Here is a 25,549-nt window from a genome sequence, read left to right as displayed (position 1 = left end):
TAACCTAAACAAATTTACAACTATACAATGATATTTTCCCCTTCATGCTATATCATCCTACCATCTCTCTCTCTCTCTAAAAATATTTATATATTAAATATATATGTAAGTTATAAGTGACTCTTTGGCTACGCGTACTTTCGTAATCGTAAACATCATCATTTTAATCGAACTGGCACATATTCACAAATGTTTTATAAACATATACATATATTTATAACGACAAAAATGTAGAACAAAACGGAAATAAATACGGGCATCAATCGAGCATACACACACACATATATCATGGCACTCGACCCCACGGCTCCCACACACACCCCATAACTATATCGTACATCAAGTGAAACCAAATGTAATGAAAGTGCTGAAAACGTAAATTGAAATTCAAACGAAATACTCAAGCATAAAGCATATAACTTACACGACTTCTAATCTGTTGCAAAATATACAAAATAAATACTCGTATTATTGTGAAAGTATAGCGAAGATATATGTATTTATATGTTGTCTGTAATTGATTCACCTTCCCCCCGTACCCCAAAAGACTCCAGAAGAAAACGTTTACCCGAAACCAAAAATAAACCCCATTTGCTACTCACAAAATTTACTGCAAATCTATATATATATACATACAAGTACTATAAATTACTCCAATGAACAGCAATGGCTAAGCAAATCCCAAAACCAAAACCAAAGTAACAATAAATGAGTTGATGATTGATACAAAAGCAAAGACTAAAATTGTTTTCCACTCTACGCACAATTTCGCGTGCATTTACCTGCGGAATCGAGTTAGCATTGACATTAGTGGGAAATCCTTCTAGCGGAAAAACGACGACGCCGGCAATCTTAGGCTGATGACACCAGGAAAAACACTCTCACTAGCTCTGTCTCTGATCCGCTTTTCCAGAGCAACGAGGCCTGCCCATATAATGTGCTTATACCTGCCGCTGATCTGCTCGACTACCTGCTATATGGCGGAATTATTAGCCATCTGGGCTACGGACATATAAAAGGAGGGTATTTTTCAGGGCTTAAAGTAGTCTTCAAACACGACACATTCGCTGCAGACACACGCGATCTACAAGATGCCACAACCAGGCTGGGATTACACCATCGTTGCTTTCTTGGTTTTCTTTAGTTTCCTGCATCTTTCCAAGGCAGCCAGTTATCAGCTGCAATCCTATGACTTGGATTCGGATAATGACACTATGAGCAACAACATCAGTGGGGAAGAGGAACTGGATGGGGAAGAAATCGTAGTCACGGAAAAACCCTTCTCCTGGCTGAGGAATGCCCACAGCATGCTGGGCGGCACCGCAGGCCATGTGGTCATCCAAGTGGCCAAGGAGCTGCTACATCGGTCTGCAGGAAACAGTCAAGTAGGTGAAGGGTTGTGGAATGTTGTATACCTAAAATTCAGTTCGAAAGTGTGTTTAATATTCTATAAGGGAATTTTTAAACAATTTTTAAATATTGATAACCTTTTTCCTCCCACAGGTCCTCAGTCTGAATCTAACCAATCTGCTGATTATAATTTTACTGAAAGTGCTCATCTTTACGGCTGGCATGCTGGGAGCTGGACACTGGACTGGTTATGGCAATGGTTATGGACGTTCTGCAGGAGGAGGCTATGACTATTCCCTGGGTCTAAACCCTGGAGATGATTATCTGATTACAGGATTTCTAGCTGCCAAAGGAACAGGCAAAGATGAGTGCCTCCAAGCAGCATCTTGCGCCTGTCCCAATGCAGCCTATGCTTATGCAAGGGCAGGACGACATTTGCTGGGACTAACTGAGCTAATTCAAGGGTAAGAAAATTTAAAATATTTTTTATTATTATAATAATAATAAATAATAAATAATTTAAATTCCAGCTCGGCACCTGTAGAGAAACCCCGATATTTAGATCTCATAGTCTTGATGGAGAAATCCGCCCACAATGGCTATCGGGGAGACAACTGCAATACCACCTACAAGTGCGATGGAATGCTCTGATCTTACTTCAAACCAAAACACTATTTATGTATCAATTAAAATGTATATTAAATCATTAAGTTGTAGTACAAAACAAAGTGCAGGTTAGTGCTCGGTTAGCTGCTCGTGGTGTACAGTCTCAAATGGTTCAGCATGGAAATCAGATTAGTTGCTAAATATTTTAACTAAGCTATGTCTATTATTGTGTCTACTTTGGTTGCCCTTTGACTGCTAATCCAGTTTAGATTCTGTCAGAGGATTAGCGGAGGATGTTACGGTCCACATTCAGCTGCTCCTTGCCACCGGTTATGGCCTTTACGAATTCCGGGTAGTGCAGCAGCCCATCGTTGTTGTCATCGGCGATAAGTAAAAATTTGTCAATGGCCTCTGTGGGTGAAATAAAACTTTATTTAGTAATAAAAAAGAGTTAAAGGGTTTCACTGGACTTTTAAAATTATTCAAATAAGGTAAGCTTCTGAATTTTTATTTTAAAATCTTTCTTTGACTTTCTACAGATTAGATAAGTTACAAATTGTTTACCTATAAAGTGTTCCAACTCATCAGTGGCATTTTGCAAGTATTCATCCCTTTCGCTATTCTTGAAGTAGTCATAGTTGTGATGCATGGCAGACTGAATCATCTCTAGGCCATCGAGTGCATTGTTATTATCATTGTCATGGGCCTAAAGTTGGAAATAGACTCTATAGAATTTACTTTTAAAAGTGCAATTTACTCACCTTGAACATGTAGAATATCTTTTCCTCCTCGCTCATATCCTCCAGGCTGGCCTGAACACCCATGTCCCTCAGGTCATCATCAATGCGACTGAAAGATAAGTGTTTATATTATTTTATTAAAATTCAAAAGATATATAAAGTTTTAAGAAATTCCTCTTAATTGCTCTCCAAAGATACTTAGTTTAAAATTTTTTTCCACAATCAAATTAATAAAGTCTCAATGACCCCCCCGAACTCACTGCTCCTCATGGGTAAGATGCTGGTCCACTCTCCGGGTCTCGCCCCTGGGATGATGTGGACCCCTTTTCACCGCCAAAATGCCATCAAAGCTCTGGCTAAAGCTGGCAATGCAGATGATAAAGTTCAATAGATTCGAGAAATTGCACATCCTGTACATTCCGAAAAACAAAACCCAAGTGTTGTGTGTTGAATTGGTTATTTGTGTATTTTTCTTTTGCGGGGTGGGTTTTGGCCAGACCCCAACTGTCAGTGTCAAAGCGGTTTTGCAATGCGCAGGCGCTGGAGTTGTCAAAATTCAAACAACTTAGCAACCTCGGCGGCAAGTGCCAAAAGTTTGTTCAATAAGAAGTAGCCAAAGTTAAATTGGTATCGGATCTGTAGACCCCAAAAACAACACGACGCGTTTAAATATTTGTTAAATTTCCAAAAATGTGCGAACAATATTGCGATGAGTTTGAGACCTTCAATCCTCAGATTGAGTTTGCCAAGTTCCAGAAACGCAAGCCGGTGGTGAGGACAGCCAAGCTCTATGAGAATCTGCACAAGCGGGAGGATATCAAGTGTCCCTGTGAGTAAATCCTTTGGAATTTAGCCTAAAGAAGGTCTTGTAATAATTATTCTATTATCTTTTCTAGATGCCTTCAAGGGCTATGGCGTGGAGACGGACTCCAATACCATGTACCGCACCTGCAACTCGGAGTACGGTTACTATGCACCCAATGCATATACCATACCCAAACGCTACTATCCGCTGCCCCAGACTTTCTCCAACGAAGTGGCCCGCTTCGGCATGTATCGCAATTTCTCCCTCAACACCCACATCGATCGCACTTTCTATTGAGCCCATGGAATCTTCATGGTTTACACTCAATTTTATGGGTTTCTATGCAATTTTCAAATTTTTTGCTGGTCAACAAGTGAAATATTCTCTTCCAAAACTTCGCCCAACACAAAAAGCAGCTGCAAAAACAAATTAATGAATAAAAATTAAAAACACTTAAAAAATTCAAAAAGTTGTGTTTAATTTTAATAATAATTTTAAAAGGGAATATATACTTTGAGGTATTTCCCTTGAAACTTTTACCTGCATAAAGCACTCTTATAAATATTAATCAGTATAAAATGTAAACTACTACGCACAACTGTCTCCCTGCTCTGATTATTATGTTTTTTCAAGTTCTTCGTTAAGTTTTCTGCGTTTACCAAAAAAATAACAAGCATAAAGACACCATAAAACACGATTTCAATGCAAATGTTTAAATTTAAAGTAAATCAAGTGCACCCACCGCCGAGTCTTATCTGCAAGTAGCCGAAATGAGGTGAGCATTAGCATAAGTTCGATAAGTACTGAGCTCTGAGGGCTGTTCCCAGTGAAAACAAGAAGCTACTCGATGCATTGCTGTGCGAGATCTACGGCCGGCAGGAACAGTTGGCCCAGATTAGGCAACACTGCAGCAAGGATCTGCAGAGTCCGAAGGAGCAGAAGGGACAACTGGCTCGTATGGTTAGCGGCATGACCGGCAATCGGTCCACCTTGGAGCGCCTGAGTGTGCGCAAGCTCATCGATGTGTGTGCCATTCTCAAGGTGGAGATCCTGATGATCGGTTACCTGCTGGAAAGAGTCCTGTTAGCCAGGGATCGCTTGCAACGCCATCAGGAGGTGCTTTGTGAATTCGTTACCGCTGTGCTCGTCGTGGAGAGTGGTGAGAACAAGCTGAGATTTAAGCTAAGATCAAATTTTTAAGGTGGTTACAAATTTACTTCAGGTTAAAGCTAAAGTTAGTTAAACTTCATAAAAAGTATTCTCTAAAAAAGACAAATATTTCTTTATAACCCTTAATTTTTTCGAGTACATCAAATGTCAAAGTGTGCGTGAGTGGGAGGATTCAGACTGGGGACTGCGCAGACTCCAGACTGACAGCTGGGGGGCTCGGTTGCCTTATAGCCGGAGCTGCCGCAGTCCTCAGTCAAGTGCGGAACTCTCAGCTGTGTGGATCGTGAAGTGCGGAACTCGGAAGGCGGAAAAGCCAAGAAAAGCTCTACGCTGAACGCTGAAAAAATCCTCGCTAGCGTCACGCAACGTGCATGTATGTGTGTGTGTGTGTGTTTGTCTTTTATTGAATGAACTTTGTTGTGTCCTGTGTGTGTGTGTTTGTGTGTGTATTGGTGTGGGCAGGTGAAGCTCAGGAGGTTGAGTTGATGACGACACAGACGGGGCCAGAAATACCAAGAAAATGTACAAAAAAAAATTTATAAAAAATATCTAAGCAAGTGTGGGTGCTTGTGGCAGTGTATGAGTGTGCGTGTGTGTGTGTGTGCCAGCGGTTTGAAATAACAAGCGTGTGTAGGTTGGCCTCCACGAGCATTTTAGCCAGTCTTATCTATGTTTTTGTATCTCTCCTCTGCCTCTCTCTTCTAACGTTGTCTCTATATCTCTAGGGGTGTGTGTGTGTGCGTGGGGGGTGTGTGTGTGTTACCCTTGATATTCCCAGACCAAAATACCAATGGTGGTAACCAAACAAGAGCCATAAAAATAAAAAAGAAGCGCGTGCAAAAATGGGAAAATGTAGCGTGCCACCGTTCAGCATGTATTTATTTATTTATCATTTCACTTATTCGCCGCAGAAACTCTATTTATTTATTATTTAACATAACTAGCGGGAAGGCAGTGGCAGTCAGCCGCCTAATTGAATTCCCCTTCGGGTAATTGAATAATGCAATTTTATCGATCGAACGAATGCAATTAAAAACTCGGGAGGCACTGTGCCTAAAAGCATGCAATCGAAAATTTCATTAAAACTGCAACCTGGCGCGCCATTTTGTGCCCCTCCTAGCCTCCGATTTATATTTCACACACACATCCATGTGAGGTGACTCTTGGCCATTGTTGTTCAGAATGCGATTCTGAGTGTGATTCATGTCACGCCTCTCACACTCACTCTCACACTCGCCCTGCAAAAAGGCCCACAAACTGGCTTTTTGTTTGGCTACAAAAAAATACAACAAAAAAAACCATGAGCCGTAGTTGATTGTGGATTGCATAACTACAAAGAATGTCCCACAAAAAAAAAAAGACCAAAACGGAAGAGTTGAAGGCCGCGCACGGCTTTAATCCATATATCTGGGCCAAACCACGGCAATCCGTTATGCAGCAGTTGGTCGTAGATAGACTATATAAAACCGACTTAATGAAGGCAAACTTGAAAGAAACTTTGAGCTCATCCCTCGATTAATAACCGCATTACAAATACCACAAGTTCTGTTTCCATTTTCTATTGCTGAGCTCCTCCGGTCTTAATTAAATGCCACGTGGAGCTTCAAGCTCTGTTTACCTTTCCTCCACCGAAAACCCAAGGCCACAATCCTGAGGCATTAGAGCTGCTAAGACCTGTCAGTGTAGAGAGGACTCTGCTCCTGCAGAATTAATACATTCCAATGCTATGAAATGCTATGAAATTTTAAAATGCGAATTCCGGCTCACAGGTAATTACTTGGCAAGAACGTAAACGCAAGCGTAGCAACAAAAGTGGGTCAAGACAGTGGCCAGTAAGGCGGGCAATCGATGAGTGCCACACACAAGTTGTACAATGGCATGGTTATACGGGGAGAAAAAAACAAAAGAAATTTAATTTAGATATATATTTAAAATTTAAAATTTATAAAGAATTTAAAAATCTATGAAGAGGTTCCACTTTTCCATTAAATGAAGATTTTTACAATAAAAAGAGGACACTAAAAATATTATACCAGTTTCTGTGGTATTTTAATATTATATTTATTTCAAAAAATATTTATTGCCTCTAAAAACCAATTTTTTATAATTTTAATAATTTTATTTTACAGTTTAAGCTTCATAGAAAATCTCATAAATTACTCAGTAAAATTTATCTACTTCGTTTAATAGCTGAACTCTTTTTCTCTGACTGCACCCCTAAGACGGTTTTTAGTGTCCGTTTTTTCTGTGTTTTTTCCCCCATCCAAGTCAGCAGTCACCTGGCCAAGCTTTGAGAACTGGGTCTGCAGTTCTTAGTTGTCAAGGTTTTCCCCCATTTTTGTATGCGAATTCGTGCGAGTGTTGTTGGTGAATGTTTTCTGAGTTCCTCTGCGAGGCAAAGAAAATAGTTTTCAATGACAGCCGAGTCTGGGGTGTTTGTCTCTGTGTGTGTCTGAGTCTTATATAACTTCAGCATGATACAACTACCTATGCAAATAGCTCAATAATCTCATACGTCTATACACCTATATATATATATATTTCTGTGCATGCCTATGTGTAAGTGTATCTCTGTGCATTATATGTAAATCTTGTGTAAATAATACAATAGGCCACAGCAACAACTACTACTACAACTGATACTACTACTACTACTACTACAGCAACAACAAGTACAGCGTAAAAGCAAAAATGTAAAACCATAAATAGAGAATCCCCACAACAAGAAAAAACTACCAATAACTACAGGCAACTACTGGCAGAAAGCATAGCATACCGTCAGGCGCACGTTAACTTAACATGGGTAACTATGCCAAGTCGCACACACCTCAGCTAACACCCACCCTATGTCTCTCTCTGTTTGTCTCTTGGTGTGTGTATATTTATATATATATTAACATACTTCCCATGTCTCCGATCGATGTACTTTAACTATTGTGTTTTTTAGCGCAACTCAAAGCAAACAACAAAAAAAAAACATAGCGACTTTGCTTTGCCTTCTTCGATCTGTTTGCTCGTTTTTAAACAAAGCCTTAACTCTTGCCTTCTCTCTATGTCTTTCTCTTTCTTCGCCTTATTTATTTAACAACGATAAAAACCAACCAAATAACAACGAAAAGGTAATTTATGCAAAAGAAATTGAAGCGAAAAGCTGCTGCATATTTCATACAATATTCGTTGAGCACACATCCTAATGCTGGGGCGGACCTAAATAAACGAGAAATTTTCTGGAACCATTTTTAAATTAAATTTCCACTTAAAATGGTTAGTTATCTCATGGCTTTTTCTGTGGAAATGTTGGAGAATATTTATTTATAATTTAGGAAGTTGGTAGTTTAAACCTTTGAAAAGGTCAAAGGAGCTTTGAGCAGAAAGACTCTGCTAAAGTAACCATTTCTTAACTGAATTTTAATATTTTAAAGCAGATATTTAAATAAAAAATCAAGTTAAGCTATTTATGACAGAATTTAAACTCTCTTAAATAGGTTTTTAACTACAGTAAATAGTCTTTGGTCAACACTGCGTATGCGTGATATACCTTTTCATACTTAATTCATTTCTAGACCATTAGTTTCATACATTTCTTTTAACAAATTTATACAAGGATTAAAATTATTTTTAGCTGAATTTTATACAAACTTTTAAATGGTCTTTAGAATTTTACCCTTTCAACTAAGGTCCGCCCTAGGGGCACCCCTGCCACCCACAAACACATCGAGGCATTAACTCGTACATATTACTCATGCTAAACGCGCACAGTTCTAATTTTGGCGGCCGCCTGTAATTAACATTTGCATTTTCGTAGGGCAAGGGCTTCGGTTCCCCTTTTTGCCGGGCATAAATTTCCATTTCGCCATGTCAGAGGCATGCCACGCCCCTTTCCATTTAACCCATTTATTCATACCCGGGGGCAGTGCACAGACTTTATTTGAATTTTCCGCTGCTGCTGCTGCTGCTGTTCTGTGTTTTTAGTTGTACTTTTTCGATAATCGTTGTCCTATGACCTCTCACCCCACGCACATCACACACACACACACATCTGTTGCATGTTGGCCAAGTTGTTGTTGCTGTTGTCTTCCCTGATGTTTTTTTTTGCCACCTTTTCAGCAATCATTTTACGCTCTGCTGCCTTCACTAAACACACGCGTGTTGCCTGCCTTTCTGCCTGTGAGCGTGTACGTGTCGGTGTTTTTGTTTGCCGTGCTTCCTGTTTTGCTTTCTGATACGATTTTTCTTTATTTTCTGCCTTCAAAATTCCAAAAGCACCTCCCACATATCCCCATCAAGTTGTAATTACTGCGTCGCAGTTTGCTTTTCACCGAGTGAACGAGGTTAGTTATGGCGATGCAAAGTGACACGAGTGTCGAGTGGGCGAGAAGTATGAAAAGGTGCCAGGACATTCGACAGGTGCACACATGTGTGCCAGTTGTGAGGGTTTCTGTGGGTAGTCGCTTAGTTCGAGGGGATGATAATATAATCTTCTAAGCTGGGAAGTTAGGGAAATCTGAAGGAGAAGAGAGACTGTTAGTGTTTGTAGTAGAACTCTTAAAAAACTAATGTAGCATTTATTTCAGTCGATTAAGCAGTAAGATTATGAAATTTTCATATTTTATTTAGGCTTTCGAAATAATATTTAATATTTCACATAAGAATAATAATAATATCTTTGTTAAAAGGCCAATTTAAGGCTCAATTATGCTCTTAATTATCATACAAGTAAAAGCAAAGGTTTATAATTCCCATATTATTATGATAAAAACATTCTTTAACCTTTAAAAAACAAAAATTTATCTGCCCTACATTAAAACCTTAATTCTTTACTTACCATTTAATCATTAAACATAATGTCAGATCAAGTAAATCCCCCAAATGGAAAACTTAAGCCCAAACAAAACGACTTTTTGTGAGCAGAAATTGTTGCATTCACCTTGAAGTTGATTGAAAGAGATTTCAGGCTTAACCAATGGCAAGCCCATAATGAGCTTGGCTCTTCATGGAAATTCAACTACCAGCTCTGAATTGGGTAAGAAACTCATTTCCCTAAAAGTTTTAAAGAATGCCAAATAAGAACGACCAAGTTGCCTGTCACCGGCACAGAGATCCCTTATCAAACTTCTGTAGCTGCAGCAGCAGGAAAAATTGAGCGGAAAATGGAAATAAAAAAGAAGAAAACCAGCTTGCTTTTGGCAGGACACACTGTTCACTTAAGTTTTGAGAGCCGGGCTTATTGGAATTGACAGGGATCTCATTCCTCTGATGCAAATTGATTGGCTTTGCGTGTGGCAGGACCCTCGCTCGTTCGCTCGTTCCCTCGTTTTGCAAGCGGACCCACGTGGCGTATGAGTAATGCTGCTTTTGGGCAATCAAAAAAATTTAATCAAAGTTAAACGCAGGACAACACGTGTTGAGATTGCGAAAAATGCAGCAGCAACAGGATTCTTCCTTGGGGAGCCGTTATGTGAGCCATCAAAAGCAGCGCTTCGCAAATCCCCTTTTTATATTTTTTTTCGCCCCATTTTCTCGTCTCGTCCTTTTGCATAATCGCATGCTGAAGGACTTTTTGTCTGGGTGCCGCGTGATAAAAGCGAATTGCAATCGCTAAGCCGATAATCATTTGGGTTAAGCATTGCAATAGTTTAATGAACCAGCCACCAGGATTAAATATATTATCCTGGCTGACGTTTGGGAATTCATTAGCAGCTTCCCGCCACCCGAATTGACACTAATGGCCCTGAACGTGCCTGCGCATTGGAGACTGCAGTGGCCATGCTGCCTCCAGGACATCCCAGACAGTCGGACGCCCCTCGTTTTTGGGGTCATGCCATCCCGTGGGATAAATACTCTTTGAGTACGACTCCTCTTTCAGGCGCCTGAATAGGGGGACATGGGCATTACATAAAGTCAGGAAAATCTCCTTTGAACGGCGAAAAAGGTGGCAAATAAAAAGGGACGCAGAACTTAAGTTAAGCTGAAGTCTGGCGTACTAAAAATGTTTTGCGTCGGTTTCGCTTCAAAGGAGAGTTAGGGTACAATAAAAACTTTAGGACAACGTTTCTGGTTTAAGATTATGCTGGAGATGTTTGCATAAAATGATAAAACATGGCTTAAGTTGCAGTTTATGTTTAAATTAAGAATTTAAGTAGGATTTTAGGTGGGAAAGATAAGAATATTAATTGTTTTACTACATAAACATATATTTTTCAGCAATTTCTTTAGCCAGCAAATATAAATAACTGTAGAATAAGATAATATATATTTTCCTCTTAAAGTCTCTCATATTTCTAAGACTTTTGCCACCTCGCTGCTCTTGGTAATATTTCTCTAGGGACCATATTCTTGATTTAAGAATGATTTTCCGCCAGGGCCATAACCATCAACATGCCGTCCTTCTTTTTTCCTTTTTGTCCACCTATATAAATAGCTGACAGGACCCATATTTTTTCGGCTCATTAAACCAACTTTCGGGCTTTACGTGTTTTCTTTGTTGAGTACACACACACACACAGGGCGCACAAGCATACATCGCACACGGGCAGCACGCACGTGATGCTGGCTCAAAGTTTAGATTTGGTCAAGGCCCAAACAGTTGGCCAAAATGCGAGCCTTGACACGCTCACAGGCAGGCATATACACACTACTGCGTCCTTGGGGCAGCCCGAGGAGCATTTAAAATAATTACACTCACTTGCACACAATAAGGAAAAAGAGGGGCTTCCCATTGTCAGTCGCACATAAATCTCTCATGGAAAATGCACTTGGACTGTGCGGGAAATAAATAATAAAAAAAATAAATATGAGTCCCGCGCGACGGTAGTCCTTCCTACGGTCATAAAGAATGCTTTACGTCCGGCGCCTAATTGGTGCGAAGTTAGGGGCCCCATTACATAAGAGAGTCGGTGCAATTAGTATTTCATTAGCCCCCAGGTCTGGCTGCCGAGTCCTGGCTCAAGAGGCTCACCATCTCTGCCTCTCTCACCCAGGATCTTCTCTCCAATTTCCTGGGAGTAAACAAGGCAATGTTTGCTTAGCTTTAACTTTCAGCAAAAGGCAATTTCCAACTGCCTCTTCATTACGCAAATGCCTTCGAAGGACCAAAACATCTTGGGCAAAGCACACACACACGCACATCTAGACATAGGAAGGAATATGTGAGGATTTGCATAAGTATGTAAATAAGCGATGCCAAGGCAAGTAAATAAGAATTCCAAGCAATCATGCGGGCAAATACAGTTGAAAGTATCCCAACATAAACATCCTTTAATCGATGTAGCTAAGGGAAATCAAACGGAAAGGCAAAAACAGTCTATTCCCGGAAAGAAAACATATTTTCTTGGGTTTACCCATTGACTTTTTATTATTTTAAGTATAGTTGGGCATTATTTATTATGGAAAACCTCTTCCTAAATCTTTTTTTAACCCTTTTTTGCAATAAAAAGTTAAATTCAAAGATGCTCCACTGTAAAAGCAATCACAAAAAGAGGCTTTTTTCCGTCTGCAAATTTAATTTGCAAAAAAATTTGACTGCCCATTCTTGGGGCTTCACATTAATTCCTCGCATACGCAGCCTTCAACATTCAACGCAAACAATTACACCAATTTCCCAAGGAATTCCTAAGAAAAAGCAAATTTTATTTTCCCATACATACATAGCTCAAGCCCATGCCCAATTTTTTCCATTTTTATCCCAGAATATCGGGTGGAAAAAACAGATTTTAAGCTTTAAAATTTGACTCACGTTTCGCTTGATAAGCTTGAAACACGCAATGGAAGTACAAAAAATAAAAAACGGAAATCAAATTATCAGCCATAAAGCGAGCTGGGCTATGGGCCACACGAGAGCATTCAAATGCGCAGCTCTCGGAAAGCCAAGCGAAAAGCTGGGAAAAAATCGGAAAAATATTGATTCGGGGGGGGGGAGGGAGAAAACTTAAACCGCTGCCGCCTGAACGCAATCTGAATTTATGCTGCTATCATAAACCCAGCCAGAGACATCATATTTTCTATATTAACTTGACCTTTAGTGTTGTGAGTGAGTTGTGGCAGATTGTCCAGCTTTTCCTTGAAGGAAACCTTACAGAAAACATATTTAATCGAGATTTGTAAGTTTGATCTTAAGATTTATGTTTGCTTAGAAGAAAATATTATTAATATTATTTAAAAGCTTTGTATATTTTTATGCTTATAAATACCATTGTTTCTTAGAAGTAGTGCCTGTTATTCTTTCATAAATAATTCCCTTATTTTTTTTACTTTTTGATGGCATCTCTGGTGCCAAGTGTGTGGGCGACATGTGGAAGGATGTGCCTGAAGGCAGGCTGTCTCCAGCCTAGAAGGCGATAAAGTTGAGCCAGGAGGATATTGTTCTCGTGTCGGGATGTCAGCATAGCGAGACGAGGATCTCGGCAGCTAACTATGTTGTACAACAAGTCGCATTCGTTTGGCATTTCAGGACATACACACTTACGTAAACATCCTCGCCCGCACTTCACATACACACATGACTCTGTCGAGTGATATAAATGTCATGGTCAATTTAACACAGAGAAGCAGTGTCGCTTTGGCTTGACTTTGGTTTTTCCCCGCGCTTTTCCGAAGACGTCGAGGCACCAAATGCATCGCATGCTCCATTGTTTTCGTCTCTCTCAATCTCAATCTCTCAAGAAACCCCCATCTCTCGCAACCATCTGGATCAGAGCACTTGATTGATTAAGTGTCTAAGCTATACCAATATTTGAATATCCAATTTATATATATATACATATATCTTTTGTATTCTTTCTTCTTCTCTCTTTTGCGCGCTCTTAAAACTAACCAACTAACTAACTAACTAACTAACTCTGTAACTTATATATATGTAAAGTTTGCATACTGCACGGATATTGTAAGTGCTAAAGGATACAGCAGCCCAGGGCCGAGATCCTAACCTAGATATATCCATATCGAATAATACCGCCCCGCCGCCCCAAAGTATGCTATATAAGATTTTTGCTTAACTCTTGCAGACGATGCACAGCCTAAAATGCGTTTTAGCCTCTCACCACCGCCACAGAAAGCCATTGCCAGCAGCAGCAGCAGCAGCAGTAGCTCCGCCCGCCTAACCTCGCCCACCATCACCACACGGAGCACCACCCTCGGCCCCAGCACCACCTCCCCCGGCAGCAACAATAGAAGCCCCAGCCCCCGAGCCTTCGGCAGCATGCTGGCCCGCAACGGCGGAGGACACGAGGTCAACCCGAGTGCCACCGCCTCTGGGTCCGGATCTGCCTCCGCCTCCGCAGCCGCTGCCACTGCCGCCGACGATGAAGCTGCCTCGGATTACAACCAGTGGCTGCATGCCATGAAGCTGGTGGCCCGCCTGCCCGGAGGCACACCGCCCGAGTTCCGACGCAAGGTGAGATTTTACGGGGATTAGAGAAAGCTTTGGAATCTGATTCAGTAAACTGACAGGCAAAATATTTAGTTTAAAGATAAAACTATCACAAAACACATTGAATTTAATTGGAAATTTTTTTCTTTGGTTACTAATACCTTCGATACCTTCCTCAGTTGTGGCTCTCGCTGGCGGACAAGTATCTCAAGTCGAAGAACGTGGACTGGGCCCAGCAGCGGGAGAAGTGCTTTTGCGAGGAGTGGCGCGAGGACGATGAGGAGCTGGGCATCCAAATCGTCAAGGTGAGAGCTGCAGTCACGAACCAAAGAGCTGTCGCCCCCTAGAGAATGCTTAATGATTCCACTCTCCCTTCCCCTTTCCGTTTAGGATCTGCACCGGACTGGCTCGAATCTGTGCACCGGCCCCGCGGGCTCCATCAACCAGGCCAAGCTGAAGCGCATTTTGCTTGGCTATGCGCGCTACAACCCGGAGGTGGGCTATTGCCAGGTGAGTGCCTCCGTAAACAGTCTTTGTGTGCTCCAGCAGTGTTGTAAAAAGTGGCTTTAAAAAAGAGATACAGACTAAAGAGTCAGATAAATATTTATAATTTATATAAATAAAAGTAAAGTAATTATTATTTACTTAGTCTCCCCATTTAAATACTTCAAAGCTAAAAATAACCATAAAAATCATTCATTAAAAATCTTAAAACCACATCACTGACCTGCTGCTTTCTGCTCTTCAAAAGGTTAAACATTATCCTTGCCTCTTCCTCGCAGGGCTTCAACATGCTGGGCGCCTTGATACTGCAGGTGATGGACAAGGAGGAGGAGGAGTCCATGAAGGTCATGATCTATCTGGTGGAGGGCGTACTGCCCACGGGCTACTTCTATGGCTCAATGGGCGGCCTGCAGGCGGACATGGGCGTTTTCCGGGAACTGATGCAGACCCGATTGCCCCGTTTGGCGAAGCACCTGCAGCGGCTTCAGGGACCCGTAGAGAATGCCTTTGAGCCGCCGCTGACCAATGTGTTTACCATGCAGTGGTTTCTCACCATGTTCTGCACCTGCCTGCCCATGTCCTGTGTGCTGCGAGTGTGGGACTTGGTCCTCATCGAGGGAAGTGATGTGCTACTGCGAACAGCTCTTGTCCTTTGGAGTTTGCTTGAAGAGTGAGTATATATTTACTTAGTATTATTTGATTTTAATTAGATTTAATATAAAATCGACGCAGACACCACTGCGTATGAGTGATAAAGAACCACACTTAATGCAATTACGGTGGCATCTCAATTACAATTGAATGCGAAACTATTACGTTATCTAAGTGCATCCAGGCGGCATGGCAAGTGCTCTTGGTTGGGTCTTTTGTGGGCGGTCCCTGCCGCAGTGGCAGGCGTGAATTTGTGTCAAGGTTGCTGCTAAAATTTTGGCAAGAGTTTTTCTCTTGCAAATGCAATTTAGCCATTTCCCTCACTCCTTGGCCCACAAGGATTTTTATGTTCAGACGTTCGTGGTGGTGCTTTTTATGGCTCTGTGGGAAAACAAGTTTTGCAAATATCAACAAGGCTTGCGGGAAATGCAAGCGAAAGACATTGAACTATGTGTAGAAATGTAAACTACTACAGAAATGGGTTTTAGGGGAGGTCAAGGACAAGGGTTAGCTGGGGAAATCAGAGCTTTAAAAACACTATAATGATGATGATGTAGTAGGAGTAACCCAGCTTTATTCTTAACCCCTTTTCAGGCGCGTTCTCAGCGTTCGTTCCGCGGACGAGTTTTATGGCAAAATGGGTTCCTACTCCAGTGAGCTGCTTAATGGGCATCTCGTGGACTCCAATGGCCTAATCGAACGAGTGGTAAAGCTGGGACCGATTGCGGATCTGCGACAGCTAAGGGACAAACACCTGTACAACATTGCCCCATTGCGTCACAAGCAGGGATTGCAGTGAGTATTCTTAAACCTCATTCTAATCTTTAACTAATAACTCCACCTACCCCTCTGTAGGCTCTACTACGACGACGAGGATACGCACTCGGATGAAGAGCGCATGGCGGTGGCCACCGTTTGGGGCTTAAACTGGGGCAGACGTGGATCTGTTGGTCCTGCAGCGGCGGCTGGCAAGCAGCCGGCGGAGCAAAAGGATCGTCTGGCACTGGATATTTCCCTGCTGAAAAAGCAATACGATCGGCTGAGGGAACGCCAGAAGCAGGCTCATGTCATCCTAACCACTGCCTGCTCTACGGCTGCGCGACAGGGATCAGGTCCCGGGAACAGCTCCCAGCCAGCGGTGCCTGTGAATCAACTGCTACTCGGTCGACCAGCCATCGTGACCAACAAGGGCAAGAGAGTTGGAGCTCCCTTGGGCGCCATTCCACCAGCTCGTAAGCCTTCGCTACCCGCAGTGCTCCATACCAAGCCGGCGGCGGAGAAGCAGCTGCGCCGCGGCGAGACCCTTCTCTGGCGAGACACGGATTCGAGCAGAAGACGCCGTGACAGCCTGACCTGGAAGGAGATCAAGGCGGATCGAGCTGCCATGATGCGGGAGGGTGTCGACGTTAGCTCCATTAAAACCCAAAAACTGCGCACTCGCTTCGGCAAGAGCGACAGCTCCTCGTACAGCGAGGATAGCGATGGAGAGCAGGAAGTCGGAGGCGGTAGTGGAGGAGGTGGCTCCAGCACGGATACCAGCCTCTGCGATGACGATGATCCCAAGTCAATCGAGAAGAGTCCCAAGCACAAGGCCAAGCTCGGCCGAAAACTCAAGGAGCAGAAGCAATTGAGTGGCTCTAGGGATGCGAGCCTGGAAAGACAACGACCCAAGTCCTGGGCACCCAGCAGCCAAGAGATTCCCTTCATACTAATGGGCACTGATAGTGGCGATGAGAAGGATCCACCTGTAAAGGAGGATACTGAGTTAGCGGAGGATAGTGCCACTGAAAGCGATCGCTTTGCCTTCGAGAAAGAACTTGATTTCGTCAGCTACAAGCTAGAGCCCTTGGCTATTCAATCGGGTTCCGAGGGCACAGAACTTCCAGAGATTCCCGTCTTGACACCCATTAGTCCCATACCCACCTTCAAGGAGAAGAGTGGCTCTGAAGAAGATTTGCTGGAGGAGCAAAAGCAAAAGCCTTTCGATGTGAGTGATAGCGGGGTGACCAATCAGTATTTCGAGAGGGTCAACAGCGTCGAGCGACCCAACAAACTGGAGCTCTCCTATTCCCTAAACGAGGAGGAATCGGAGACCAGCGTCACGTACCTGGAAGAACGAGAAAAGGTTGAGGGTCACAGTGCGGATGGGGACTACCAAGCATTGCCGCCACTTCCCATGAACCCAGAGGATAATCCCCTTCCTGGAGCTGGCAAAGTGCCTCAGATCCGCGACGACAACATTCCAGGTGAGAATAAGGACGACTACAAGGAGCTGCTGAGCATGACGATAGAGGAAAGAGTAGACTTCAAGCCACCACCTCCCACAGCCAGCAGCTTGAGTAGTGCCGCCCGTAAAAGGAGAGATCCCCGTCGCAAGACACTGACCCGTTCGTCGACCATTGAGATCGAGGAGCGTTACCAGGCCCTAGAACGGAGGATCAGCCAGGATCAGCCAACGGCGGAGCGGCCATCCAAGTACATACCCAGCACCGCCGCCTTGGAGGAACGCTTCAACACACTGGAGAAGCAACTAAGTGCCGACAAGCAGCGTAAGGAACTCGTGGAAATCGACTCCGAACATCCAGAAAAATTCGAACGCATTCCCTCCACCGCCGATCTCGAGACCCGCTTCAATGCCTTAACCAAACAATTGAGTTCCAGCGAATCGACAGCCAAGTCTCCCATTGATCTCAAGGACGACGAACAGCCCAGTGGCAGTGGCAGCTCCAAAGAGCAAAAGGACAGCGAGAAAACCAGTAAGCTGCACAAATCGGAGGAGCTGGAATCTGAAGTCCAGGAGAGCTCAAAAACTGAAGCCAGCGAATCCAAAGAAAAGGCCAGTGAAGACAGAAAAACCGACCAGCCACGCCTTAAAAAATTGCCCTCCACGGCTGAGCTCGAAGATCGCTTCAATGCCCTCGAACGTAAGATGAGTGTGCAGAAGAGCAGCCCAGTCAAGGCCAAAAAGGAGCCACCCGATGAAGAGTCTACCGAGCAGGAGAGCAAACCACAAGAGTCCGAAAAGAAAGCCTCAAAAGAGCATAAAGAAAGTACTCGAGAAGAACCTGAAGAGAAAGCTTCATCCCCAACAGAAGAGCCAGCTCCGAAAAGTAAAACAAAGCCAGTTGTGTCACCAAAGCAAAAGGGAAAAGAAAGCTCTGACTTAAAAACGGATACCAAACATTCGGAAACTCAATCAACCAAAAAGGAAACTATTGAAGAAGGGGTTCCATCAAAAGTTAAAGTCAATAAGGAAACTGAATCCACTCAGGTTGATCCTGAAATACCTGCTGAAAAAGAAAGCCCTAAGAAGACAGAACCTAAAAAAGTTGAAGACCAAAAAAAAGTACAATCCAAACCGGAAAAGTCCACCAATAAAACTGAATCTGAAAATGTTAAAAACACCAAAGATTCGGAAGAAACTAAGAAAGAGGAGCCCGCCAAGACACCGCGAAAATCTCCACCTTCCACAGAAGAACTGGAAAAGCGCTTTAATGCCCTGGAAAAGCAGCTGAGCACCACTAATTTAGAGCAGGTTGAGCCACCTAAGTCCATAGCCAAGACCCAAAAGTCACAAGAAGTTCAACAGGATGAAAAAGTACAAAAGTCGATGAAATCCTTCGATGACAAGATCAAAGAGGTGAACACAGCTTTGGTAAAGGAGCAAACGAAAGTTGAGCCTAAAGATCAGTCAGAGAAAACCCCAGAGAAGAAAGTAATCCAATCAGAAGAGCTAGAACCAAGCCAGAGCCAGCAAAGTGACCTGAACAAGCGAAGGGCCTCTGAACCGCCTTCCACAGAGGACTTGGAGAAGCGCTACGAGACCCTGAAGCGTCGCATGAGCAGCAAGAACCATTTCTCCACTCCCAACGAGACGGTAAACGAGGCTCTGGAGCGGATTGAACAGGAGGTGATCTCAGACTCCGCGGATGAAGAAAAGAAGCCGCCACCATCCACAGAGGATCTGGAGAGCCGCTTTGAGGCACTGCAGGGCGGGGAGAAAAAACCCAAGGCCCAGACACAACCCAAGCACGTGGACGTGGCCATTGAAGCGCACATTCCTGAGCCACCGCCACCGCCTCCTCCACCGAAGGAGCTGCCCATTCTGCCTGCACCCGTGCTCCACCAGCAGCAGGCTCTGATCGAGGAGCTGCAGCGGAAGATGCGCGGCCAATCCCCAGGGGAGGAGAACCTTAAGCCCAGCGAGATCAATCCGGAAAGGAGGCAGCGAAAGCTATTGCAACGACCCACGCCCATGGGCGATGAGACCTCGGAAGCACCTGCAAACACGGCTTACTACAGAGCGACAAACCAAGAACAATGGCAGCAGCGCATGGTGCGTCGGTTCTCTGATCTGCCCTCCCGGGCCGATCTCGAGAACCGAGTACAGTTCCTGGAGAGGCAACTCTACGCGAAGTTCTACAAGCAGCGCTGTGCAAGTGATTCCGAAGTTGCATCGAAGGTCAAGCATTCACCCTCGCCCGATGAAATGCCGACCACCTCCCGCCAGGCCAGGGCCGTGGTCGAAGGATTACTAGAGCAGCGTGTCCTGGCTCTGGAAAAGCAGCTAAGCGAGAACAGTCTCAAACTGCTCGAGACGATACGGGATCGGGAGAGAATCGCAGCAGCTCCCCAAAGCGATGACAGCGGTGGCAGTCCTCGAAGACTGAGCACGGAAACTATCGACGCCACCGGCAAGGAGCTGGTTAGGTACACCCAGAACATTGGTGAGCTGGAGGAAGTGGATGCCCACAAGCCCATCAACATAAGCATCAATATAAAGATGCTGCTCAACAAGGACAGTGGTGAACCCAAGCAGCCGAAAGCCGAGTCCAAGCCCACAACCGAGGATCTTACGCGGCGCCTAGAGCTCTTGGAGCAGCAACTGCTGGAGGAGCGGGCTAAAAATGGCTCTCATATTCCAGAAAATGAAGTCCCCCAGCCAGAGGAAAGCGAGGCCTGCAAAAAGCAGGAAAAGAACTGCCACAATCAGCATGTAAAAAGCGATGAAACCCAAAAGGTCGAGGAGCCTGCCAAGACTCAAATTAAACCCGAAATGGCCAAGGAAACCAAGACTCTGGAAAATGAGGAGAAAGCCCAAGCTCGAGCCAAGGAAGTGGTTACAGATAAATCTCCGAAAGTAGAGAAAGTGATTGAGAAAACTGTCACGGAGGAAAAACCAGAGCCTATCATTAAAGACAAAAAAGAAGAGGTTACTAAAAAGGAAGACAAAGTTTCCACCACCAAAGAAGGGTCCTCTGAAACGAAACCTAAGCAAACTAAAGAGGAAAAACCCTCAAAAGATATCTCTAAAACAAAAGAAGTTTCCTCCCAGAAAGTCCCTGAAAATAAGAAAGAAATTCCCAAAACAGAGGAACCCCTATCCAAGGATTCTGCTTCGACCAACATGAAACAGGATAATCCAAAGGCTGAAACAATCAAGGCAAAAGAAACCGCCTCCGCCAGCAAAGAAACAATCAAGCAACTGCCAGAGAAACCCAAAGAAACCTCCAAAGACTCCTCTGCACCAAAAGAAGTACCAGACAAAATGGTTATCAATGCAAGTGATCTGGGACCCATGGATCCCAACAACAAAACAGTGGTACTCCTTATGGACAACGAACCCCGAGCTTCCAGAGTAAGGAGATTGACGAGAGCCAACACCGAGGAGCTGGAGGGACTTTTCCAGGCACTAGAAAAGCAGCTGAGCGATCGAAACCTCATCAAGTCCGAGGATGGTCGTCTTATAAGAGCGGATAGCAAACCAAGTACCGAGCAGGCGGAACAAGTTCAAGCCATCAGTGATCTCACCAAGCAAATCGAAGACTTTACAAGCGGCAAGCCGGAGGAAGATAATCCCGAGGAGGCTGTTAAGGAAGACAAAACAGAGCCTAAGGAGCCCGAAGAGGACTACGATTGGGGACCGAATCCGGTGAAGCATCACTTGAAAAGAAAAACAGCCTACCTGCCATCCACCAAAGAATTGGAGGCACGCTTCCGCTCCCTGGAACGGCAGATCAAGCTGCTCGAGGACGTGGAAAAGATCGATGTAGAACAACGGCTGGTGGAGATTGAACGTAAGATTAAGCTGCAATACTCCCTGTCCCATGAGAAGGATTTGAACAAGTATTTGGAGCTGTGTGAAGGCAGGGGCTTGGATGATGAGGAAACTCAACCCGAAGAAGCCCCCACCAAGGAGGAGGAAACTGCTAGAGCTAGGGATCGCTCACGCAGTCCTGGACGCAAGGCGGCCACTAAATCCCCATATACTTCGCCCTCAAGGAAAGTGGCCACTAAATCTCCCTACACATCGCCTTCCCGTAAAGCTGCCACCAAGTCACCTTATACTTCGCCCTCGAGGCAGCGCGAGAAAACGCCTTACTCCTCGCCAACCCGCTCGCCGGAAAGGAAGTCCAAGCGGAGTCCCTACACCTCCCCAGCCCGCCGCAAGCCGCATCCCAATGACTTGCCCATCTCTGATGACCTGGAGTACAAGTACCGAGTGCTCGACTTGGTAAGATCCAAGTCTAAGGAGAACCTGGCCAAGCGCATGAACGATCCCAACAGAAAGCCGCCCATTCATCCACTCGAAATACTCCTCGACCCGAGTCCAGATGACAGTGCGATACCCTCAACTGGGGAGCTGGAGCACAGGATACGGGTGCTCGACGGAAAACTCAAGTCTCCGGCTAAGGCTCGCTCCAAGCCCCGTTCCCGTTCGCCTACCATCGAAGACATGAAACGCCAGAAGATGAGGGATGAGCAGAAGCCCAGGACACCGGTGCACAATCTGGAACGATTGGTCAGCTCACCTGGCCGACCAGAGCCACCCACTGCCGCGGAACTGGAGGAGCGCATGCGCATCCTGGAGCAGGAGCACACGTTCGACTTCAAGACCCAGAAGGATTACCGGGCATTCAATCAAAAGCTGAAGGACGTGATATCGCCCTCGCTCTCTTTCGAGGAGTTCCGAGCAGCCAAGTCCCGGGAGCAGAGTCCCCGCCGTCATGGCGCCACCACGCCCAAGTCAGCCCTGCGTCGTGACGATTACGATGAGGCCACCTCCAATACGACCACCACCTATTACCGCCCCACCAGCCCCAAGGTGATACGCTTCCAGGACGAAGACGAGGACGAGGACCACTTTGAGGAGGCGCCCAGGTCCAAGTCGCGCCAGACCAGCGATCGAATGGTGGGCAGAACTAATGAAGCTTTGGACTGTTTAGCGGAGAATGCTATAATTCTCCAACGTATTCTTAAGAAGACTCTTGCAGATCAGCCATCGGCCACTCGCAGCTACGCCAGCAGCTCGGAGGGTCTGGATGCCCTGGGTAGTCGCCTCATGAGGGTGAGTTTGCCGCATCTTTGGGATTAAAATAATCTGATTAAATTTAATGCATTCCAGGAGACTTCTCCGATCACCCGAACTGGGACCCACACCGGCGTACCACTGCGAACTGGAGAGAACATCAACGACCGCCTGAGCTCGATCAAGAACTCGATCAAGTCCATCGACAACCTGTGCGAGGAGAAGCCTCCTCCCTACCAGAAGGAGAAGTGCCAGCGCTACATCGACTCGCTCTTCTCGGACTCCCTGCACTTTGCCAGCAAGAAGAGCTCCCTGGAGGACCTAAGTCTCAGCCGGAGTCTGAGCCGCAGCGAGAGCCGTGGCAGGAGCATCCACCGAGCATCCGGTGACTATGCCCCCTCCATAAGGATCACCTCGGAGCACAGGTCTCTGGGCTCCGCGGAATCCCGAAGGAGTCCGCTTGGCAGCTCGGCTCGGGACACGAGTCCCCTGCACTACCGATCGCATCGGGACATGAGCAGGGATCTCTCGCCGAGAAGGAGGCGCCTCGAGGAGGAAGAGGAGGAGCGCGAGCGAAGGGAACGCGAGCGGGAACGGGAGCGGGAGAGCAGTAGGGTAAGACGTGATAACTTGTTGCCAAATTATTCAGCCGATAATCGTAGCGAACTAAGTAGCGGGAGTAGTTTAACCGGGTTTAACCACAAAGTAGATAGACAACTAGAAGAGACCTGCGCCAAGTACGCGGACGACGCCCGACGCTCGGCCTGTCGCACCCCGTTGAGCCACCCCTACGAGTCCCGCAGCACAGCCACACGACAACACCAACACCACACAGATCCAGTCCAGGACAGTTTCCCCCGGCCCGTGTCACCCTATCGCCAGCCGTACGAACCCCGCGGCCCATCGGCTGCCACCGGCTCATCCGCCCCCGTCTATCAGCCCGGCAAGCTGGAGATCCGCCACACCACCGTGACCTCCACCTTCTATGATCGTTTCCTCACCGAAAAGCAGATCGAGCGGACCCATTCCCGTCCCAACAGCCGGTCGCCGGTGGCTTCGCCCTCGGTTCCGGCCAGGAGTTATGGGGAATTCAGCACCACCTCAGCCCCATCCTGCACCACTGCCACCGCCACAAACTCACTCATGTCCAGCAGCTATGCAGGCACCTCCTTTTCGCTGCCCACCAGCAGCAACTATCCCTATTCGCGGGTCACCTCCTCCTCTGATCTTCGCTCTGCTGCCACTGCTACCACTACTTCAGCCTCATCCTTAACCACCACCACCACCACATCCTCCTATGTGCCGTACAATTTCAGCAGCTCCTTTACTTCTCGCCTGAGTGATCCCATAACAACGTGCTCGGCGAGCACTAGTTCGCTCACCACTTCCACGGGGGTCTACAATCCCATGATGTCGTTCACACTGAGGGAACCACTGGCCAGCAGTTCCCTGGGTGCTGTAAGTGCCTCTCCCCTGGCTCCGTTTCAGTTCAATCGCACCTTCGTTTCCAATTTTGACAAGGAACAGGAGAAGAAATAAGGAATCCACATCAGTCGTTAACCAAAGGTTGTCCATAAACATCACAAAGCAGAAACTTTCAGAAACAAAAACACATTTTTCAAATGACGTTACTCGAAATCAAGCTCAAAAATTAATATACTGAGAGAAAAGGTGTTTTCTAAAATTATTATTATTTAAATTAAATATGTATTAAGTATATGTATATGATTAAAATTCCCAACTGGTTAAAGCCTAAAGTTACCTAATTCTTCACTTCTTTTATATTTAGCTCACTCAACTTAATTTTAGAAAGTCTTCTCTCTCAATATACTTAATGCTCAGTAAGCAATATATATATATACTAACTATAATACACAGTTTTAGGCAACAAATACCAACACAACTAAATATATATCTCTATTAATATATATACACTCCTTGCGAATCGGATATTTACTCTTCTTGCACCAAACCATTTTGGCTTCTTGCAACTTACCTCATCTACATTGACAGCACCGGCAACTCAACTGATCATAACTTAGCAAAGATTTTTATACAATATATATACATCTATATATATATATCTATCGAAACTGTAACCAAGAAAACAAATATGTGAATCGGGCAGATTGTTATTCCAACATCTTTTTTCAGCGTTAACCACAAAGTTTAGCTCTAATTCCTGAATTATACTTACAAACTTTTCCTTAATATTAAATAATCAATTTACACGGTTTACACACTAGCCAACCCAATTACACAACCAGATATAATGTACACTATGCTACGGTGTAAAATTCTCTCAGTGCATTTTTCGGGGCCGAGTTAGTCGAGGAAGCTAAACCTAATAATTAATCAAATTACGTTAACTGACTGACACGAGAGCCGTAAAATTAGTTTACCAGAAAAACATTGTTAAATATACACGCAGACACGCAGATATATGTATGTGTACCTATACGAATTGAACGATATATTATATATATAAATTACATTTAGTTATATACCCCGATTGCAGTTGTTGAATTTCAATTATGCAAATGACACGTTTACGATAACGAATAAGCAAGTAACCCCGAAGGATAGTGGCTATAGAAACAGATATCAGGCGAGGCAGAGGACCCGAAAGTTAATCAAAACGCTTAGGAAAATTTTATGACAAGTGTATTTCGATTCAAAATCGGCGAGTTTCCACAATAACTACCAAAATGCAATTGTTAAGTAGGCAAAAAGACGATAACGGCTTCAGTTGATATACTATTTACGCATAACTTTAATCCCAAATAATGTTCTCTCTTAAATTTCGTTAATCCAGTTTAGTTCTAAATATTTTTTTTTGTTACTCTTGTTGACAAGTTTTTGTAAACAATTTTTGTTATTGATATTTGAGAACACAACAAACTAACGAATTGGTAAAAAGTTAAAACAAAATAGTAAACATATTTTTATTACAAATTGTTGAAGAGTTTTAAGTTTTGAAATAAAACGAAAATATTTAAAAACAATTTTTTTGTGGTCTGTATAATAAGGGAGGGTTGAATTTTTCC

General features: G+C 44.5%; 4 protein-coding genes across 8 annotated transcripts; 3 read left to right on the top strand and 1 right to left on the bottom strand.

The window, feature by feature from the left end:
* The first annotated feature begins 1,048 nt into the window (after positions 1 to 1,048).
* LOC108085884 (uncharacterized) lies at positions 1,049 to 2,056 on the top strand. The gene is made up of 3 exons (XM_017182647.3): positions 1,049 to 1,385; positions 1,504 to 1,814; positions 1,881 to 2,056. Exons 1-3 carry the CDS (start codon positions 1,092 to 1,094, stop codon positions 1,999 to 2,001), a joined length of 726 nt encoding a protein of 241 aa, XP_017038136.1. The 5' UTR covers positions 1,049 to 1,091; the 3' UTR covers positions 2,002 to 2,056.
* A 16-nt stretch (positions 2,057 to 2,072) lies between these two features.
* On the bottom strand, positions 2,073 to 3,225 carry LOC108085886 (multiple coagulation factor deficiency protein 2 homolog). Its single transcript, XM_017182649.3, has 4 exons — positions 2,957 to 3,225; positions 2,718 to 2,805; positions 2,521 to 2,662; positions 2,073 to 2,367 (listed from the first exon to the last, which is right to left on the bottom strand). The coding sequence occupies exons 1-4, from the start codon at positions 3,112 to 3,114 to the stop codon at positions 2,240 to 2,242; spliced, it is 516 nt and encodes a 171-aa protein (XP_017038138.1). The 5' UTR covers positions 3,115 to 3,225; the 3' UTR covers positions 2,073 to 2,239.
* A 51-nt stretch (positions 3,226 to 3,276) lies between these two features.
* LOC108085887 (piercer of microtubule wall 1 protein) lies at positions 3,277 to 3,950 on the top strand. Its single transcript, XM_017182650.3, has 2 exons — positions 3,277 to 3,525; positions 3,593 to 3,950. The coding sequence occupies exons 1-2, from the start codon at positions 3,387 to 3,389 to the stop codon at positions 3,796 to 3,798; spliced, it is 345 nt and encodes a 114-aa protein (XP_017038139.1). The 5' UTR covers positions 3,277 to 3,386; the 3' UTR covers positions 3,799 to 3,950.
* Positions 3,951 to 4,070: 120 nt separating this feature from the next.
* LOC108085910 (microtubule-associated protein futsch) lies at positions 4,071 to 25,507 on the top strand. Of its 5 annotated transcripts, XM_017182683.3 has the most exons (11): positions 4,072 to 4,276; positions 4,329 to 4,660; positions 13,674 to 14,062; positions 14,218 to 14,343; positions 14,429 to 14,548; positions 14,821 to 15,212; positions 15,788 to 15,988; positions 16,049 to 22,385; positions 22,458 to 22,541; positions 22,599 to 23,117; positions 25,021 to 25,507. In XM_017182683.3, the coding sequence occupies exons 1-11, from the start codon at positions 4,272 to 4,274 to the stop codon at positions 25,159 to 25,161; spliced, it is 8,646 nt and encodes a 2,881-aa protein (XP_017038172.2). In that variant the 5' UTR covers positions 4,072 to 4,271; the 3' UTR covers positions 25,162 to 25,507. The 5 variants fall into 5 exon arrangements, with proteins under 5 accessions (XP_017038170.2, XP_070143031.1, XP_017038168.2 ...); XM_017182681.3 differs by lacking the exon at positions 25,021 to 25,507 and having other exon boundaries at positions 4,071 to 4,276; positions 22,599 to 24,149; XM_070286930.1 differs by lacking the exon at positions 25,021 to 25,507 and having other exon boundaries at positions 4,071 to 4,276; positions 16,049 to 17,439; positions 17,521 to 22,541; positions 22,599 to 24,148.
* The last annotated feature ends 42 nt before the right edge of the window (positions 25,508 to 25,549 follow it).

Source organism: Drosophila kikkawai, chromosome 3R (assembly GCF_030179895.1).
Source record: "Drosophila kikkawai strain 14028-0561.14 chromosome 3R, DkikHiC1v2, whole genome shotgun sequence".
Classification (NCBI taxonomy): domain Eukaryota; kingdom Metazoa; phylum Arthropoda; class Insecta; order Diptera; family Drosophilidae; genus Drosophila; species Drosophila kikkawai.
The sequence above is the reverse complement of the archived record's forward strand: the minus strand, read 5'-3'. Positions and strand labels throughout refer to the sequence as shown.

What these genes read in the sequence shown, in the direction of transcription:
- LOC108085886 (XM_017182649.3), bottom strand. Translation starts at nt 3,114, where the DNA reads ATGTACAGGATGTGCAATTTCTCGAATCTATTGAACTTTATCATCTGC. An exon ending in AGATATTCTACATGTTCAAG is followed by an intron (nt 2,663 to 2,717) that starts GTGAGTAAATTG and finishes TTCCAACTTTAG; the next exon opens with GCCCATGACAATGATAATAA. An exon ending in TGAGTTGGAACACTTTATAG is followed by an intron (nt 2,368 to 2,520) that starts GTAAACAATTTG and finishes TTTCACCCACAG; the next exon opens with AGGCCATTGACAAATTTTTA.
- LOC108085910 (XM_017182679.3), top strand. An exon ending in TGTGCTCGTCGTGGAGAGTG is followed by an intron (nt 4,661 to 13,673) that starts GTGAGAACAAGC and finishes TAACTCTTGCAG; the next exon opens with ACGATGCACAGCCTAAAATG. An exon ending in CGTCACAAGCAGGGATTGCA is followed by an intron (nt 15,989 to 16,048) that starts GTGAGTATTCTT and finishes ACCCCTCTGTAG; the next exon opens with GCTCTACTACGACGACGAGG.
- LOC108085884 (XM_017182647.3), top strand. Translation starts at nt 1,092, where the DNA reads ATGCCACAACCAGGCTGGGATTACACCATCGTTGCTTTCTTGGTTTTC. An exon ending in GGTCTGCAGGAAACAGTCAA is followed by an intron (nt 1,386 to 1,503) that starts GTAGGTGAAGGG and finishes TTCCTCCCACAG; the next exon opens with GTCCTCAGTCTGAATCTAAC. An exon ending in CTAACTGAGCTAATTCAAGG is followed by an intron (nt 1,815 to 1,880) that starts GTAAGAAAATTT and finishes TTTAAATTCCAG; the next exon opens with CTCGGCACCTGTAGAGAAAC.
- LOC108085887 (XM_017182650.3), top strand. Translation starts at nt 3,387, where the DNA reads ATGTGCGAACAATATTGCGATGAGTTTGAGACCTTCAATCCTCAGATT. An exon ending in GGAGGATATCAAGTGTCCCT is followed by an intron (nt 3,526 to 3,592) that starts GTGAGTAAATCC and finishes TATCTTTTCTAG; the next exon opens with ATGCCTTCAAGGGCTATGGC.